Source organism: Lachancea lanzarotensis, scaffold LALA0S08, assembly GCF_000938715.1.
Source record: "Lachancea lanzarotensis genome assembly LALA0, scaffold LALA0S08, whole genome shotgun sequence".
NCBI classification, from domain to species: Eukaryota; Fungi; Ascomycota; class Saccharomycetes; order Saccharomycetales; family Saccharomycetaceae; genus Lachancea; species Lachancea lanzarotensis.
Window position 1 is genome coordinate 116,334 of NW_019212886.1, and position 13,297 is coordinate 129,630.

Genomic DNA, 13,297 nt, shown 5'->3' on the forward strand with positions numbered 1-13,297 from the left:
ATGTCATTTTTGAATTAGTTTGCGACGTAGCACACAAGTGACACAGCACGTATCTCTTGGCAGGTCTAATTGAGGTTCTCTGTAGTTCAGCTTGTCACCCATTGTTATTCTATTTATACACTATGCTACACATCTTGAGTGACGTACCATCGCCAGCTAGAAGTCGGCGAACGAGGTATTTCTCATGGTCAACAGTTTGTAGTTATTCCACAGCCAAAAAAGACCGAAACAGGAAAACCCTAGGCCGCAGTTCATGAGCACCCATAGGTCGGGCAAACGTTGTGGCGCCTCCACAAACATGTCCAGCACATGTATGATGGCCATGGCCACGTAGGATGCAACGATGATCAGCTTCCACAAAATGCTGTTCGGCAGAAGACTTCTTCTTCTATAGGACTCCGAAACATCACTCACGGAGGGCCCAGGTGTGAGAAAACGGGGCAGAAAGCGTGGCGTGCAGAAACTGAAGTTCCCTATCAGCCAATTGCTCAAGATCATCATCACTCCGTATTGCAAGGAAAGACCATCTTTCTTTAAAAGCGGCCACAGCGTAAATAAGGCCACGTTATTGATCCAGCTCACCATTGACAGAACATTCCAGTCCGAAGAGCAGTACAGTAGCGTAATTGGAAGAAGTGGCACTAAGATCGATTTTTCGTGAACCTGGAAACTGAACAGGAAAAACGCCATAGAGCATGCTCCTAAAGTGAAAGGAAGTAAGTGTTTCTTTGGGTAGAAGAACATAACTGTGAAAGAAGGTATAAATCCGGCCGCGGTGGCATACATTGAAAACTTTTGGAGCTCCGCTTGCGTAAAGTTTTCAGCGTATTTGAAAAAGACGTTCGACACACACCAGAAATTGGCGACCTTATCCTCGAATATTCCTCTGGCAAAAGGGAATATCCTGTGAACCGATTGGAGGACATTTTTGACCCCTCCAAACACATAGAGAGGAGCAAATAAAACAGAGAAAGCAATCACAGTAGACAAGGCCACGGAGATAAACCTAGGAATGTTGAAGGAGGGTGAAAAAAGCGACTTGCTTAGTAAGTATGCGAAAAATATGGGGGAATAGTAAAGCGCCATCTGTTTGAAACATATGGATAGCACGAAACACATAGCGGCAGGTCCGTAAAACCCGTCCAACAGGTTGTTGATGGCGTAAACAGTGAGCCCCAGCATAACAGAGTTATATTGGAAATGGCCGTGATCGATCAGAATCAGCGATGGTTGGAACAGTATGGCCGCGGCAGCAATGTAGGTGCCAATTGGCGATTGTTTTCTTTTAATGCCAAACCACTTGGTAAAATAAATAACTCCGGGAATATAAAGAGCCACTTCGCTCAAAATCACGGTGAATCTCATATACGACTTGAGATCTGGAGTTTCTAGACCGCGGGACGTACCTAGGGCAAACCAATGGGGGTCCAGAAGCGATCCCAGCTTTCCAAAGAAATAAGAATGGTATGCAGTGAGAGGAGGGTAGTCCAAGCCCCAATATTGCAGATCGTACCAGTACCATTGGGAGACTGGAATACTGGTGGTGATTTCCATCCAGTGTCTTTGAGCCTCAAAATCCCCACGAATTGGACCAGTGCTTTCCCCAGAAAAGGAGCCCAATCCCACAGCGCACCGTATCACCAGTGCAAAAATGACAATCACGTACTCCGCATAGTATTGGTTTCCAACGGGCCTGAAAGGCGACAAAAAGTCGTACAAAGGTGAGGCAAAAAAGGATTTTTTTGAGACCTTCTTGACAGCAGTCATTTCAAACAGCTCCAATGCCTGTGAAAGCTTCAAATCAAGGACTTACAGAATGTAAAATGGACCTTTATCTTAAATTCACTACCTCTCTTTTTAAATAGTTCGTTAATGGGTTACTTCTCTACAAACACTCGATCGGTAGATACCTTCTTACGAAACCTTTAACATATAATTGATCTCACCTCAGTCAATCATCAACTAGAATTGTCAGAATTGAGGAACGATCGCGAGTAAAGATCTGAACAATTCAGCCTGTGGGTCTTAATTTTGAATTGTGGCCGAGGATGAGATGATTCTTGACAAAAAGGGCTACTTTTAGTGTGATTTTTTATTTTCTGGAACAGCCTGTAGCACAAGCTAGCCTGCGTGATTCGTTGAACAAACTTACAACTAGAAACCTGTATTTAATAAAGAAAAGAGGTATGTACGGCCCAATGCCGTTAAGCTATCTTCTTTTTGAACATGCACCTTAGCTTAATTCGAATATAAATATTGGGTAGACCACACGCTACGGTTTTGAATCAGAGCTTAGGCCTTTGAGGACCCTTGAAAGGCATCTAACTGATGTTCGGCAATACCGTTGGCGATCGAAGAGCTCCATCCGTGCGCTTTTTCAAACCCGTTGGTACCTGATTGATAGTTGTCGAATACCTCAAGCATACGGTCTCTCGAGGTTTCCACAAACGGCCCGTGCTGCACCACCGGCTGATCCAAGATCTGACCGCCAATGATGACGAATTCCGCGTTGTCGGATGAACTCACACCTTCTACGTGCTCTCCATTGTTTTTGAAAAAAACAGATGAATGTTGAGGGAATTGCTGGCCATTGATCGTCACAGCACCCTTGAGGACGTACAGAAAGACGTTGAAATCTCCTGGAAAGGCCTGTTTGAACGAGACGTCTGCTTTAGATGCGATAAAGTGGTAGAAGCTAACCGGGGTGTACGCCAGCTCGCTGAGCGAATTGACCCCATATGATTCTCCGCTAATGACCCTTACCTCCAAGCCCTCGTGGGGCTTGGCGATGGGCGTCTCGTCTTTGCGCAGGTCCCGGTAGCGTGGTTCACAGTTTTTCAATTTCTCAGGCAAATCCACCCACAACTGCAAGCCGACGGCTGGTTCGTTGGAATCGAGTTTTACTGGTATTTCCGAGTGCACAATGCCTTTGCCAGCGGTCATAAACTGCAAATCGCCTTCTTTTAGAACGCCTTGTGAGCCCGTGAAATCCTCGTGAGCCACCATTCCGCCCAAGATGTAGGTTATGGTTTCCTGGCCATGGTGAGGGTGATCTGGGAATCCTGCTGGCGGTGCCACACTGAAATGGTCCAACATGAGGAACGGCGTGAAATGGCGTAGTTTTAGTGTCCCGATGGAACGTCTTACTTTGGCGCCCACGCCCTCGCTTTGCTCAACGGAAGCGAAATATTTGAGTATCGTGCGTGCTTTATTCATGGGTTGCTTAATGGTTGTCTTCTGCGATGATATGAGATGAGATGAGATGGGATGAGTTGTCGATATCTTATGATAATGGTTTAGTATATTCTTTTTACAACCATTCCAGCAGTACTTCTGCGAAACAGGTCGCTTTTATAGTTTTTAAGATAGACACCATCGAAGCGTCTTTAGTCAAACATTAGTGATGCTTACGACTGACATATATATAATTACGTTACTGAAAAAAATGTCATGTTACTGGCGAAAGCCTATATCCAGAATTATCTGGAACAGCTTTCAAGCTTTCAAGAGTACTCGAGACTATACACCACGATTGATCACGGCTACGGTCTCAGAACTTACTACAAGATTTGGTCCAGTTCGTCTATTCCTTACTCACCGTTGAGTAATGTATTATTATTATTATTATTATTATTATTAGGGTATTATATCCATTTCGTGCATAATGTTTGATGGTACTTTAGGGAAACTGATACGTACCGAATGGCTTTAAGGTCCAGTGCTTAGATTCGGGTTTTTGAAACGTACAGCAAGAGGCTCAGCATGATGGAGTTGATTGACTTGAGCGAGAGAGAGAGAGAGAGAGAGAGAGAGAGATCAATTTCGCGAAATCATAGTGTCGTGTTAAATGATGTCTTGTGTGAATGATCCAGATTCCCACCAGATGAGTGCATAAGAGTGCCCACCAGTTATACTCAGATTGAATATTTAACGTCATGTTTCGTGGTTTCAAACTTATTTATTCGTTTTATGCCCCGTGATTCTTACGAATAGCTTTCCTGGGCCTGCTGAAAGTTGGAAATATGCCAACCGTGGCCAGCCCTCTGAACCCGAGATAACTTATCACGCCTGAATAGCCTTCTTCGAGCTCACCAAGCTCCTCTGCACAATGTCCAAAAGCTATCGTGTAATCTTTAGTAAGGGGCACTATACATCTCTCTACCTCCATCCAATAGTCAGTTGAATTACTTGGCGTCACCAATGGGCTGACGTAGAGTTGACCATGCTCGTCTAGAGACATTTCTACCGGATATGTCGCATTCATGCTTGCGAGGACCTGATTTTTAACAGAATCGTACTCCTGTTGAAGGGTAGCGTCGAACGCCGCATAAACACGTATAGCATGAATGAAAATCTGAAAAAACAATAGAAACATAAAGACGAGATCGTAGATAATAGATTTATTGCAGCACTCATGAGAATAATGTATTGATGGTACTTAAGAGTCATTGAAAGTTCTTGGCGTTTTATAGCTGTGTCTGTCAGTTACGTACACTATGACACTCTAATTTATCATATTCAGTATACTAATCTCATAAGAACCATCTTGATGATGGCATCCCCTTCCAAACAACGAGGCTATTGAACCCTTAGAGCGTTTGAGACCGAGCGTTTTGGGTTGATCTTAAAATAAAATGTCAAGCAGAAAGAAGAATATCCTAAAAGTTATCATATTGGGAGACTCTGGAGTCGGAAAAACGTCATTGATGCACCGATATGTTAGCGATAAGTTTTCCCAGCAATACAAGGCTACCATTGGGGCCGATTTTCTGACAAAAGAGGTGACCACAGATGGTGACAAAGTGGCTACCATGCAGGTGTGGGACACGGCAGGCCAAGAACGGTTCCAGTCGCTTGGCGTGGCTTTCTACAGAGGTGCAGACTGCTGTGTGCTGGTGTACGACGTGACAAACGCCAAGTCGTTTGAGAACCTCAAGTCGTGGCGCGACGAGTTTCTGGTACATGCTAACGTATCGTCGCCGGAAACGTTCCCGTTCGTGATTTTGGGCAACAAATTGGATGTGGAGGAATCGAAAAAAGTCGTGAGCAACCGGGCTGCTCAGGATATGGCCAAGTCTCTGGGAAATATCCCTCTTTTCCTGACCAGTGCCAAGGGCTCCATCAATGTCGACACAGCGTTCGAGGAAATCGCCCGTAACGCACTGCAGCAGAGCCAGGCTGACGCTGACGCTTTCGAAGACGATTTCAATGACGCCGTCAACATCCAGCTCGATGGCGAGCCAAGCTCGTGTAGTTGCTGAAATAATGGTCTACGATCTGACTATAATACTCTAAAAAATGTAACATACTAGGTAAAGAAAAAGAAGCAAAAAAAAAACAAAAAACGACTGAAGCAGTAATCCATTTCATCTTCCTCCGTCTAGTTACGGTACATTGAGCTGAGATAAGTGATGAATCCATTATCAAATGAGAGGGAGGCCGTCGGTAACCTTTTACTAAAACTCTATACTCGTTTGAAAGCACGTGTAAATACTGTCACGTGTTATTCGTGTGACAATAATACGAATTCTCTAGCACGTGCTGAAAGAAAAACCGAAATACTACCATCGAACTCACAAACTGACTACCGAAATAGACATCCAAACAAAACAATCAGACCACCAAGTCAACCTCTCGTTCCTAAATAATTTGATCTGCTCCCTATTACCCCTCTTTTGAACTTCTCACCTTCAACCAGTGATTTAGTTGGATAGGCCGTTGCCGTGGACAGTTTGTATTCATTTGACAAGAAGCAGGGCCTAGACGAAAATAAATGGGAGCTTCATGTCTGTGCAAGAGACGGAAGACGTAGGCGCCCATAATAATGATAATAACGATGAGCTTGCACAGTCTAAAGGGTCCAAGAAAGAATCGGTGTTATCGCAGTCTCTGAATGGTTTGAGTGGGGAAGAAGAAGATGATGATGACGAAGATGACGACGACGAAGAACTAGAAGAAGCTGTCCCAGATGTCGTACTCCCGTCTAACTTCAGCAAATGTCCACGGAGTGATCTGGTGATTCTGATTTCAAGAATGCTCTCCTTCTTGATACACATCAACGATTCAGCTTCCAGGACAGAGCAGTACGAACTGACACGGTTCCATTCCAGGGTACCTCCGCAGATTTCAGTTTACGACTATTTGATGCGGATGACACGATATTCGGCGCTTGAGCCGGCTGTGTTGATAGCGTCGGTTTACTATATCGATCTTTTCTCTGCCGTATACCCTGCATTTTCGCTCAATTCGCTCACTGTGCATCGTTTCTTGCTTACTGCAACTGCTGTGGCCAGCAAAGGACTTTGCGATTCTTTCTGTACCAATACACATTACGCCAGAGTCGGAGGTGTGCAGTGTAGTGAGCTACACGTTCTTGAAAACGATTTTTTGAAACGTGTGAAGTATCGAATTTTGCCGCGAGACGATAATATCATGAACTGCAAAATTGAGCGTCAAGAAGACATTTTTGTCACAGCTCATTATGCGGAAGGACACGTTAGAGGTCCAAACAATGGATTTAACGTTCTCGATACCTACTACCGCAAAATAATCGAAATAGTCGGCAGCTATGATTCGTCTCCCGACAAAACCAAAAAGGCACATTATTCTATGGAAGCTCCACATACCAAACCTGACACTAAGTCCTCCTCACAAACGCAGCAGAAGAAGCGTGGTTGGGAAGGACCGGATGCCGATTTCAAAGCTAATTGTACCAAGAAACCATCGTGAAAGGAGAGACACAGGACGCCAGATGCCGATCTCAAGGATAATACTACCAATAAAACCAGCATTAATAAAGATACAGGGCTCCGGATGCCGATCTCAAAGCTTAATTTACCAACGACCCAGCATTTATGGAGCAACACAACGAATGGCTGTGCTGTCCGATAAAACTGCATTCGTAGGAAAGCCCTTTGACGGCGTCCTATTGACAATTGTTCATTATGGAGCCTTCCAATGACGTCCAGAGTTGTGGAAGAACATGGACTAGTGCGGAGATATCAGGGCATTTGCAATCTACTGAGAAAACAAGACGTTTGCCCTCTGTTGAGAAGCAGAGCATCTGCTATTGAGAACTAACAAGTGCTTGCGGTCCTTTGCGCTAAGTGTTTATTTTCAAAGCAAGACACGGGGCTTATATCAAGACTGTTGTTTCCACAAAACTGTTGAAGCCACCCCCGAACAGTCCTGGTTCTCAAAGATCTTTTGTCTTTCTTGCCAGTGGTTCTTATAGATCTCGATTCTATTACCCAGCCTGTAGAAATACTCAAATTTTTAGACGTAATTTGACAAAATTAGCACATCAAAACTTGAAATTTGACGCTCATCTCATCGCATCGCTTCGCTTCGCTTCCTTTAGCCACAAGCTCTACTTATGAATGTGTCAACAATGAGCCAAGAACCTTCTGAAATCAAACAAGACAACATTCTTACCGAGGTGATCGGTACCATTAGGGCCTGTGCAGCACTTTCTGCTCAAGATGTAGATTTTTATAAGAGTTTAGACCGTTCTATATCTGAGTCTTTGAGCGAAACGTCTGCAACTTTGCTCAAATCGATCAACGATGTCCTCCTGTCTATCGACGAAAACAATGACACGATCGAAGCCGGCGACGAAGGCCTTGATAACGCTTGGAGGGACATCGGAGAGGTGATGGATCTGTTATTTGAGAAATCAGAGACTTCCCTGAATAAGGTGAAGAAAAATGCCTCTTCACACAACAATAACGACTCCATTCAGTACCTGGATGATTCCACTGCCATAGGAGAAGGCTCCCAAAAACGTATTTCGAAGCCGCAGTTAAATTTCACCACACCTGTCGATAACACGGAAACCCATCCCTTCAAGCCGCTTCTGAAAACGAAGCCCAACGCTCTGAAACCGTTAAAGGAATCTCTACGTTTGGTGCCGGAAGAAGACGACATTCCTGCACATTACCCTCAACCATACGAGTACGAAATCGAGCATCAGGAGTACAACGATTCAGTACTCACCAAGAGCACACCTATCCCATCGTTGTCATGGGAAGCGTCGGAAGCAACATGGGTGGACAATAAGAGCACACTTGACGCTATGCTTCAAGTCTTGAAAAAATCCAAAGAGTTGGCCGTCGATCTGGAACATCACGACTACAGAACATACTACGGAATCACATGCTTGATGCAGATCAGCACAAGAGACCAGGACTGGCTAGTGGACACAATAGCTTTGAGAGACGAACTTTCGATATTGAACGAAGTTTTCACTGACCCAAAGATTACCAAGGTGTTACATGGTGCGTTTATGGACATAATATGGCTCCAGCGAGACTTAGGACTGTATATGGTCAGTCTCTTCGATACTTACCATGCTTCGAGGCTGCTTGGGTCTCCAAAACACAGTCTAGCATATCTTTTGGAGCATTATGCTCGGTTCAAAACCTCGAAGAAGTACCAATTATCGGACTGGAGAGTTAGGCCTCTTCCAAGGCCTCTTTTGGCTTACGCCAGAGCTGACACACATTTTCTGCTTAACATTTATGACCAACTGAAGAATGCCCTGCTTGAGAAGGATAAGTTACCTCAAGCGTTACACGACTCTAGAAATGTAGCCAAGCGCCGATACGAATACACATCCTTCAGGCCAAAGGTAATCAGCTCAGCGGTTTACTCTCCCGTCGAGAAGGAAGAACCATGGAGATCGCTAATGTTTCAATACAATGTTCCACCTGAAAAGGCGACTCTTGTCAAAAGACTTTACGAATGGCGAGACTTCATTGCAAGAAGAGATGATGAAAGCCCGAGGTATGTTGCGCCTAACCAGCTACTTGTGTCGCTTTCCATGAGCGCACCCACAGATGCCTGGGCAGTTTTATCGATGGGAAGTTTTCTAACAGATCACGTAAGATCCAATGCCAAAGCCCTTGGTCAGCTTATCAAGCGTGCATCCACTTCTGCTATTGTTGAAAAACTCGGGGACTACAGTCCTGAAGACGAGAAGCTGTCACATAAAACAAGCGTTAGTGAGATTGAGAAAAACTATTCCCGCTACATCTCATTAGTCCAGGCCTTCACGAGTCCGCATGAAGATAAACAAAAGTTGGATGGCGGTTCGATTTTGTTTGCAGGAAAGCCAATACCGAATGAGTCATTCGTAGACTACCGCGGGACAGAATTTGGAACGGTGAGCTCTTCAGACCTCAGATTGCGAAAGTCCAAGATCGCAGATCAAACAAAGCTTGGCGAACCAGTCGAAACCGTGGCTTTCGAGAGACCAGAAATTACGCATATCAACGAGCAAGGACCCGAAGTTGAAAAACCTGTGTTGAAAGAGACAGAGCCAATTGCAGGAGAAAGCAAAGACGATATAATTGTTTTGAGAAGGAAAAGAAATGTTCCTAAAGCGCGGAAAGAGCCACTTGACCAAGCTACGTCTTCCGATAAAGAGGTTTTGGACTTCAAGACAGCTAATAAAGTGCTGGCTGCACCAACAAGCACCTCCACCAAGAACTTCAAGAAGAGATTTGATCCTTATTCGTCAGAGCATAAAGGTCCGGAAGGTGTCAAGAGGAGAAAGAAAACTAGAGGATTACAGAAGTCATTCAAAAGATAAATGCGCTCCGAAAGGTTACATTCTCTTGGGGCTGATAGATCTCCATCGCACAGCCGGCATTATATAGGACCAAGAGTCAAATTTTCTAACGTTACTGCCTTCTTCGTCCTATAGAAATCAGATTCGCGACGCTTCCCTCTGTTTATGGTGTCGTTTGCCCATCGACGTCAGTTTATCACTAAACGATGGAAGATAGTTGATTAACGATGGGCTCGAAAAATCGGGACCCACCTGGAAATCTCCCAACAAGTTAGTTGTGTGACGTCCTACTGCCACTGTTGGCTTTTGAATTAGTTGAAAGCACCGTAGAATTGTAAACTTTAAGTTCTGACCTTTTAAACATCTTTCTTTCTTACGGTCTTAAGTACGACTCGGCTCAACATAGTCTCCTGGCGGAAAGGATGGACGAAACGGAAGTAACGCAACGTAGCAAAAGCGTGGCTACAAAGGAAGGACTTATGACAGAAGACACAACCTTAATTAGTACTTCGACAGGAATCAAGACAAAGACTAAGAGACGACTCTATACGTGGGATGAGATTCCGGAATGGCAGCGCGACAATGAACACATTCGAAGCGGGTACGTCAGCGAGACCAAAAGCCTCAAAGAATGCTTTTGTAGCCTGTTCTATCTGCACAATGAATCTGTGAATATCTACACACATTTTTTGCCCGGACTTTGCTTTCTTGGCGTGGTCCTGTTCGATAATTATGCCATAAAGAAATACGATACAACGACCTGGATCGATTATGCGATGATAGACTTTTTTTTCCTGGGCGGCTTTACCTGTTTGATGATGAGTAGTCTCTTCCACTGCCTCAAATGCCATTCGATTGAAGTTGCTACTTTTGGCAACAAGCTTGACTATCTGGGGATCGTGGCTCTAGTAGTCTCATCGATGGTGAGTCTCTTATATTATGGTTTCCATGATAATAAGCCCTACTTTTTTACATTTTCTGGCCTAACAGTCCTGTTTGGAGCCTGTTGCACCGTGGCATCTCTAAAAGAGCGTTTCCGTTCAAGAGAATGGCGAGCTTACAGAGCAGCACTATTTGTGGCTTTCGGGCTTTCTGCGCTGCTTCCCGTCATTGCTGGCCTCATACGTTATGGATTTGAGGAAACATGCGCAAGAATACAACTCAAATGGATTGTCTTGGAAGGGATTTTTTACATCACAGGCGCAGTCCTATACGGAACTCGATTTCCCGAATGTCTCTCACCAGGTATTTTTGACATATGGGGCAATTCTCATCAGATATTTCACGTTCTGGTTGTAGTGGCTGCCTTGTGTCATTTGAAAGCGCTTCTTCGCACTTATGAGCTGGTTCATTCGACCGGGTTAGGAACGCACAGTTTTTGAGAAACGTAGTGAATAAACATCAAATGTGTAGGGTATGGTTACATGAAAATAATGAAACCCCATGGCCGAAGACTAGAGCACACGGGTATTGAGTGTGGATGGCCCAGGAGTGTCCATTGAACAATTGAATTTTTGGCATTCTAAAAAGTTATGCTTCCAACCAGATTTGAACTGATGATCTCCACATTACTAGTGTGGCGCCTTACCAACTTGGCCATAGAAGCTTGTAATTTGATGAATTAGAGGATCTAACGTTGCGCCCATACCTGGTACACCAAATCAGATGGGAAGTACAGTGCTGTGTCTGTCGTGCTCCCGTAAGATTTTAGGTTTCAAGGTCCGGACATTTGATGCTTGTAGCATTCATTTCGCAGCTAAAGACATGCTCTTCAGAGATTTTTCCCTCGTGGAATCTTGGTAGTGTTGCTTGTTGCCTATTGTGAAATGCAACCGAAAAACCATGTCTATGTCCTGCAATCGAAATCTCAAACTGTGCGTTGATTTAGCTTTCAATTGGAACAAACAAATCGACCAAACCTATTCATGCCTTTTATACCAAGTACCGCAATCTACCGACATTTTTCTATACCAAGCACTGTAATACCCTCAGTTGAATTTCGGATCATCAATTCAGAAAGTTGTGCAGCTTTCTTAACCATGAGTATAAGTGTGTTGTAAGATTTACCACACTATCAGTTAACATAGCTCAAATTCGAACTGTCTCGCCCATCAGGTTCTTAACTCAGGTCAAATTTCGCATAAGATCTGTTCCACTGCGTGGCGGACTGATCAAAAACGAGTAACTCTCTCAATCGACCCAATCCAATCCCATCAACGATCAGAGCCTACCAATTCTATAGAAATGTTCATTATTCCTCTAGATATCAACAGTTCTGGTTCATCTCGGTCACTGTTCCTCAAGTTCTCTAAGGTTCAGGTGATTGAATTAATACTCATCTCATTCATTGTTCATCAACTTTCTTGAAAGAAACATAACATTTTCGAACATTCTATCCCAATTGATACCTGTATCCACTGGTTCTAGGCTATCTTCAGAGGTTCCACTTCCCGAGATCATAAGAGAGTCTTTTGACGCGGTTTTCAGGTCGATTTGCGTTCTTTTACTGTCAGGAAAAGAGCACAAGTGTTATCCGAGTAATGTCCAAGAGTTGAATTCCTAAACTTTGTCCAGAAAATTATGCCTATAAAGCTCAAATGGCCATGGCTTGGGATCGCGATACCGTGCTTCTTGATAGGCCACATCGGATACACATCTCACTACTTTATCTTATCCAATTTTGCTAGCCTTCAGCAGCAATTGTCATTCCAGTTCGCATTGTCAATGGTGTGGATAGCGTACGTTTTGGCGATATACACCAGTCCAGGAAATCCGCCCAGGGAACTTGCTCCCAAAAAACAGCAATGGGCTCATTTTTGCAAGATATGCAATAACTACAAGCCAGAGAGAAGCCATCATTGTAAAACTTGTGGGAAATGCATTTTAATGATGGATCATCATTGTCCATGGACTATGAATTGCGTAGGGTATCGCAATTTCCCTCATTTTATGAGATTTCTGGTTTGGGTAATCATCACCGCATTCTTCTTGGAGTTTCTGTTCGTTAAACGCATATTCCATCTCTGGCAGATGAGAAACCAGCGCATCTTTGTTCATACATCCGAATTGTGGTTTCTTGTTGTAAACCTGGTATTGAACGCCTTTATATGTTTGAGCATAACAATGCTGTTTGCTAGATGCACGCAAAACCAACTGTTGGATGGTATGACTCAAATCGAGAGCTGGGAAATGGAACGCATAGAAAACCTCTTTTATCGAAAACGTTTGCTACCACAGATGATTGACATTTTAGAAAAGACGTTCGGGCAAGACTCTTGTACCGATGCCTCTGTCCAGAACTTAATGTCGAATAAACGTCTGCGATTGGAAGAAGTGGTCAATTTTCCTTATGACCTCGGGCTCTTGGCGAACTTCAGGGCATATTTGGGTCCGCTCAAGACATGGATGCTTCCATGGGGAGTTCCTGGGGGATCAGGATGTAGTTTCGAGGTTAATGAATTGACTGTTTATGAAGCGGATGCTGCTCTTGAAGATAAATTGATGGCATTGCCTTGGCCTCCAGATGGCGGTCGCCAAGGTCGTACTGATTCCAGCGACAAAAGCTTGGGCGTTCCAATACACAATAGCAGAGGCGAGACAGTCTTGAAGAAAAGGATACCGGACGCTACACCAAGCTCAAGTAGAAAGAACTGGCAAAACGAATGGGGAGAATCACTGGCTGATTTCGGAGTTGACGTGGATGCAGAATCCTGAGAAAAATCTACT

General features: G+C 44.1%; 7 protein-coding genes and 1 non-coding gene across 8 annotated transcripts; 5 read left to right on the forward strand and 3 right to left on the reverse strand.

The window, feature by feature from the left end:
• Positions 1-156: 156 nt before the first annotated feature.
• On the reverse strand, positions 157-1,767 carry ALG6 (LALA0S08e01200g1_1; the record flags this gene model as incomplete). The annotated part of the gene is made up of 1 exon (XM_022770975.1): positions 157-1,767. One exon carries the CDS (start codon positions 1,765-1,767, stop codon positions 157-159), a length of 1,611 nt encoding a protein of 536 aa, XP_022629601.1.
• A 525-nt stretch (positions 1,768-2,292) lies between these two features.
• LALA0_S08e01222g (LALA0S08e01222g1_1) lies at positions 2,293-3,216 on the reverse strand (the record flags this gene model as incomplete). The annotated part of the gene is made up of 1 exon (XM_022770976.1): positions 2,293-3,216. The coding sequence occupies one exon, from the start codon at positions 3,214-3,216 to the stop codon at positions 2,293-2,295; it is 924 nt and encodes a 307-aa protein (XP_022629602.1).
• Positions 3,217-4,634: 1,418 nt separating this feature from the next.
• YPT7 (LALA0S08e01244g1_1) lies at positions 4,635-5,261 on the forward strand (the record flags this gene model as incomplete). Its single annotated transcript, XM_022770978.1, has 1 exon — positions 4,635-5,261. The coding sequence occupies one exon, from the start codon at positions 4,635-4,637 to the stop codon at positions 5,259-5,261; it is 627 nt and encodes a 208-aa protein (XP_022629603.1).
• Positions 5,262-5,784: 523 nt separating this feature from the next.
• On the forward strand, positions 5,785-6,729 carry PHO80 (LALA0S08e01266g1_1; the record flags this gene model as incomplete). Its single annotated transcript, XM_022770979.1, has 1 exon — positions 5,785-6,729. One exon carries the CDS (start codon positions 5,785-5,787, stop codon positions 6,727-6,729), a length of 945 nt encoding a protein of 314 aa, XP_022629604.1.
• A 661-nt stretch (positions 6,730-7,390) lies between these two features.
• RRP6 (LALA0S08e01288g1_1) lies at positions 7,391-9,592 on the forward strand (the record flags this gene model as incomplete). The annotated part of the gene is made up of 1 exon (XM_022770980.1): positions 7,391-9,592. One exon carries the CDS (start codon positions 7,391-7,393, stop codon positions 9,590-9,592), a length of 2,202 nt encoding a protein of 733 aa, XP_022629605.1.
• Positions 9,593-9,993: 401 nt separating this feature from the next.
• Positions 9,994-10,953, forward strand: IZH2 (LALA0S08e01310g1_1; the record flags this gene model as incomplete). The annotated part of the gene is made up of 1 exon (XM_022770981.1): positions 9,994-10,953. The coding sequence occupies one exon, from the start codon at positions 9,994-9,996 to the stop codon at positions 10,951-10,953; it is 960 nt and encodes a 319-aa protein (XP_022629606.1).
• A 151-nt stretch (positions 10,954-11,104) lies between these two features.
• LALA0_S08e01332r lies at positions 11,105-11,177 on the reverse strand. Its single transcript has one exon. It is a non-coding gene; the product is annotated as a tRNA-Thr (tRNA).
• Positions 11,178-12,151: 974 nt separating this feature from the next.
• On the forward strand, positions 12,152-13,285 carry PFA4 (LALA0S08e01354g1_1; the record flags this gene model as incomplete). Its single annotated transcript, XM_022770982.1, has 1 exon — positions 12,152-13,285. One exon carries the CDS (start codon positions 12,152-12,154, stop codon positions 13,283-13,285), a length of 1,134 nt encoding a protein of 377 aa, XP_022629607.1.
• Between the last annotated feature and the right edge of the window lie 12 nt (positions 13,286-13,297).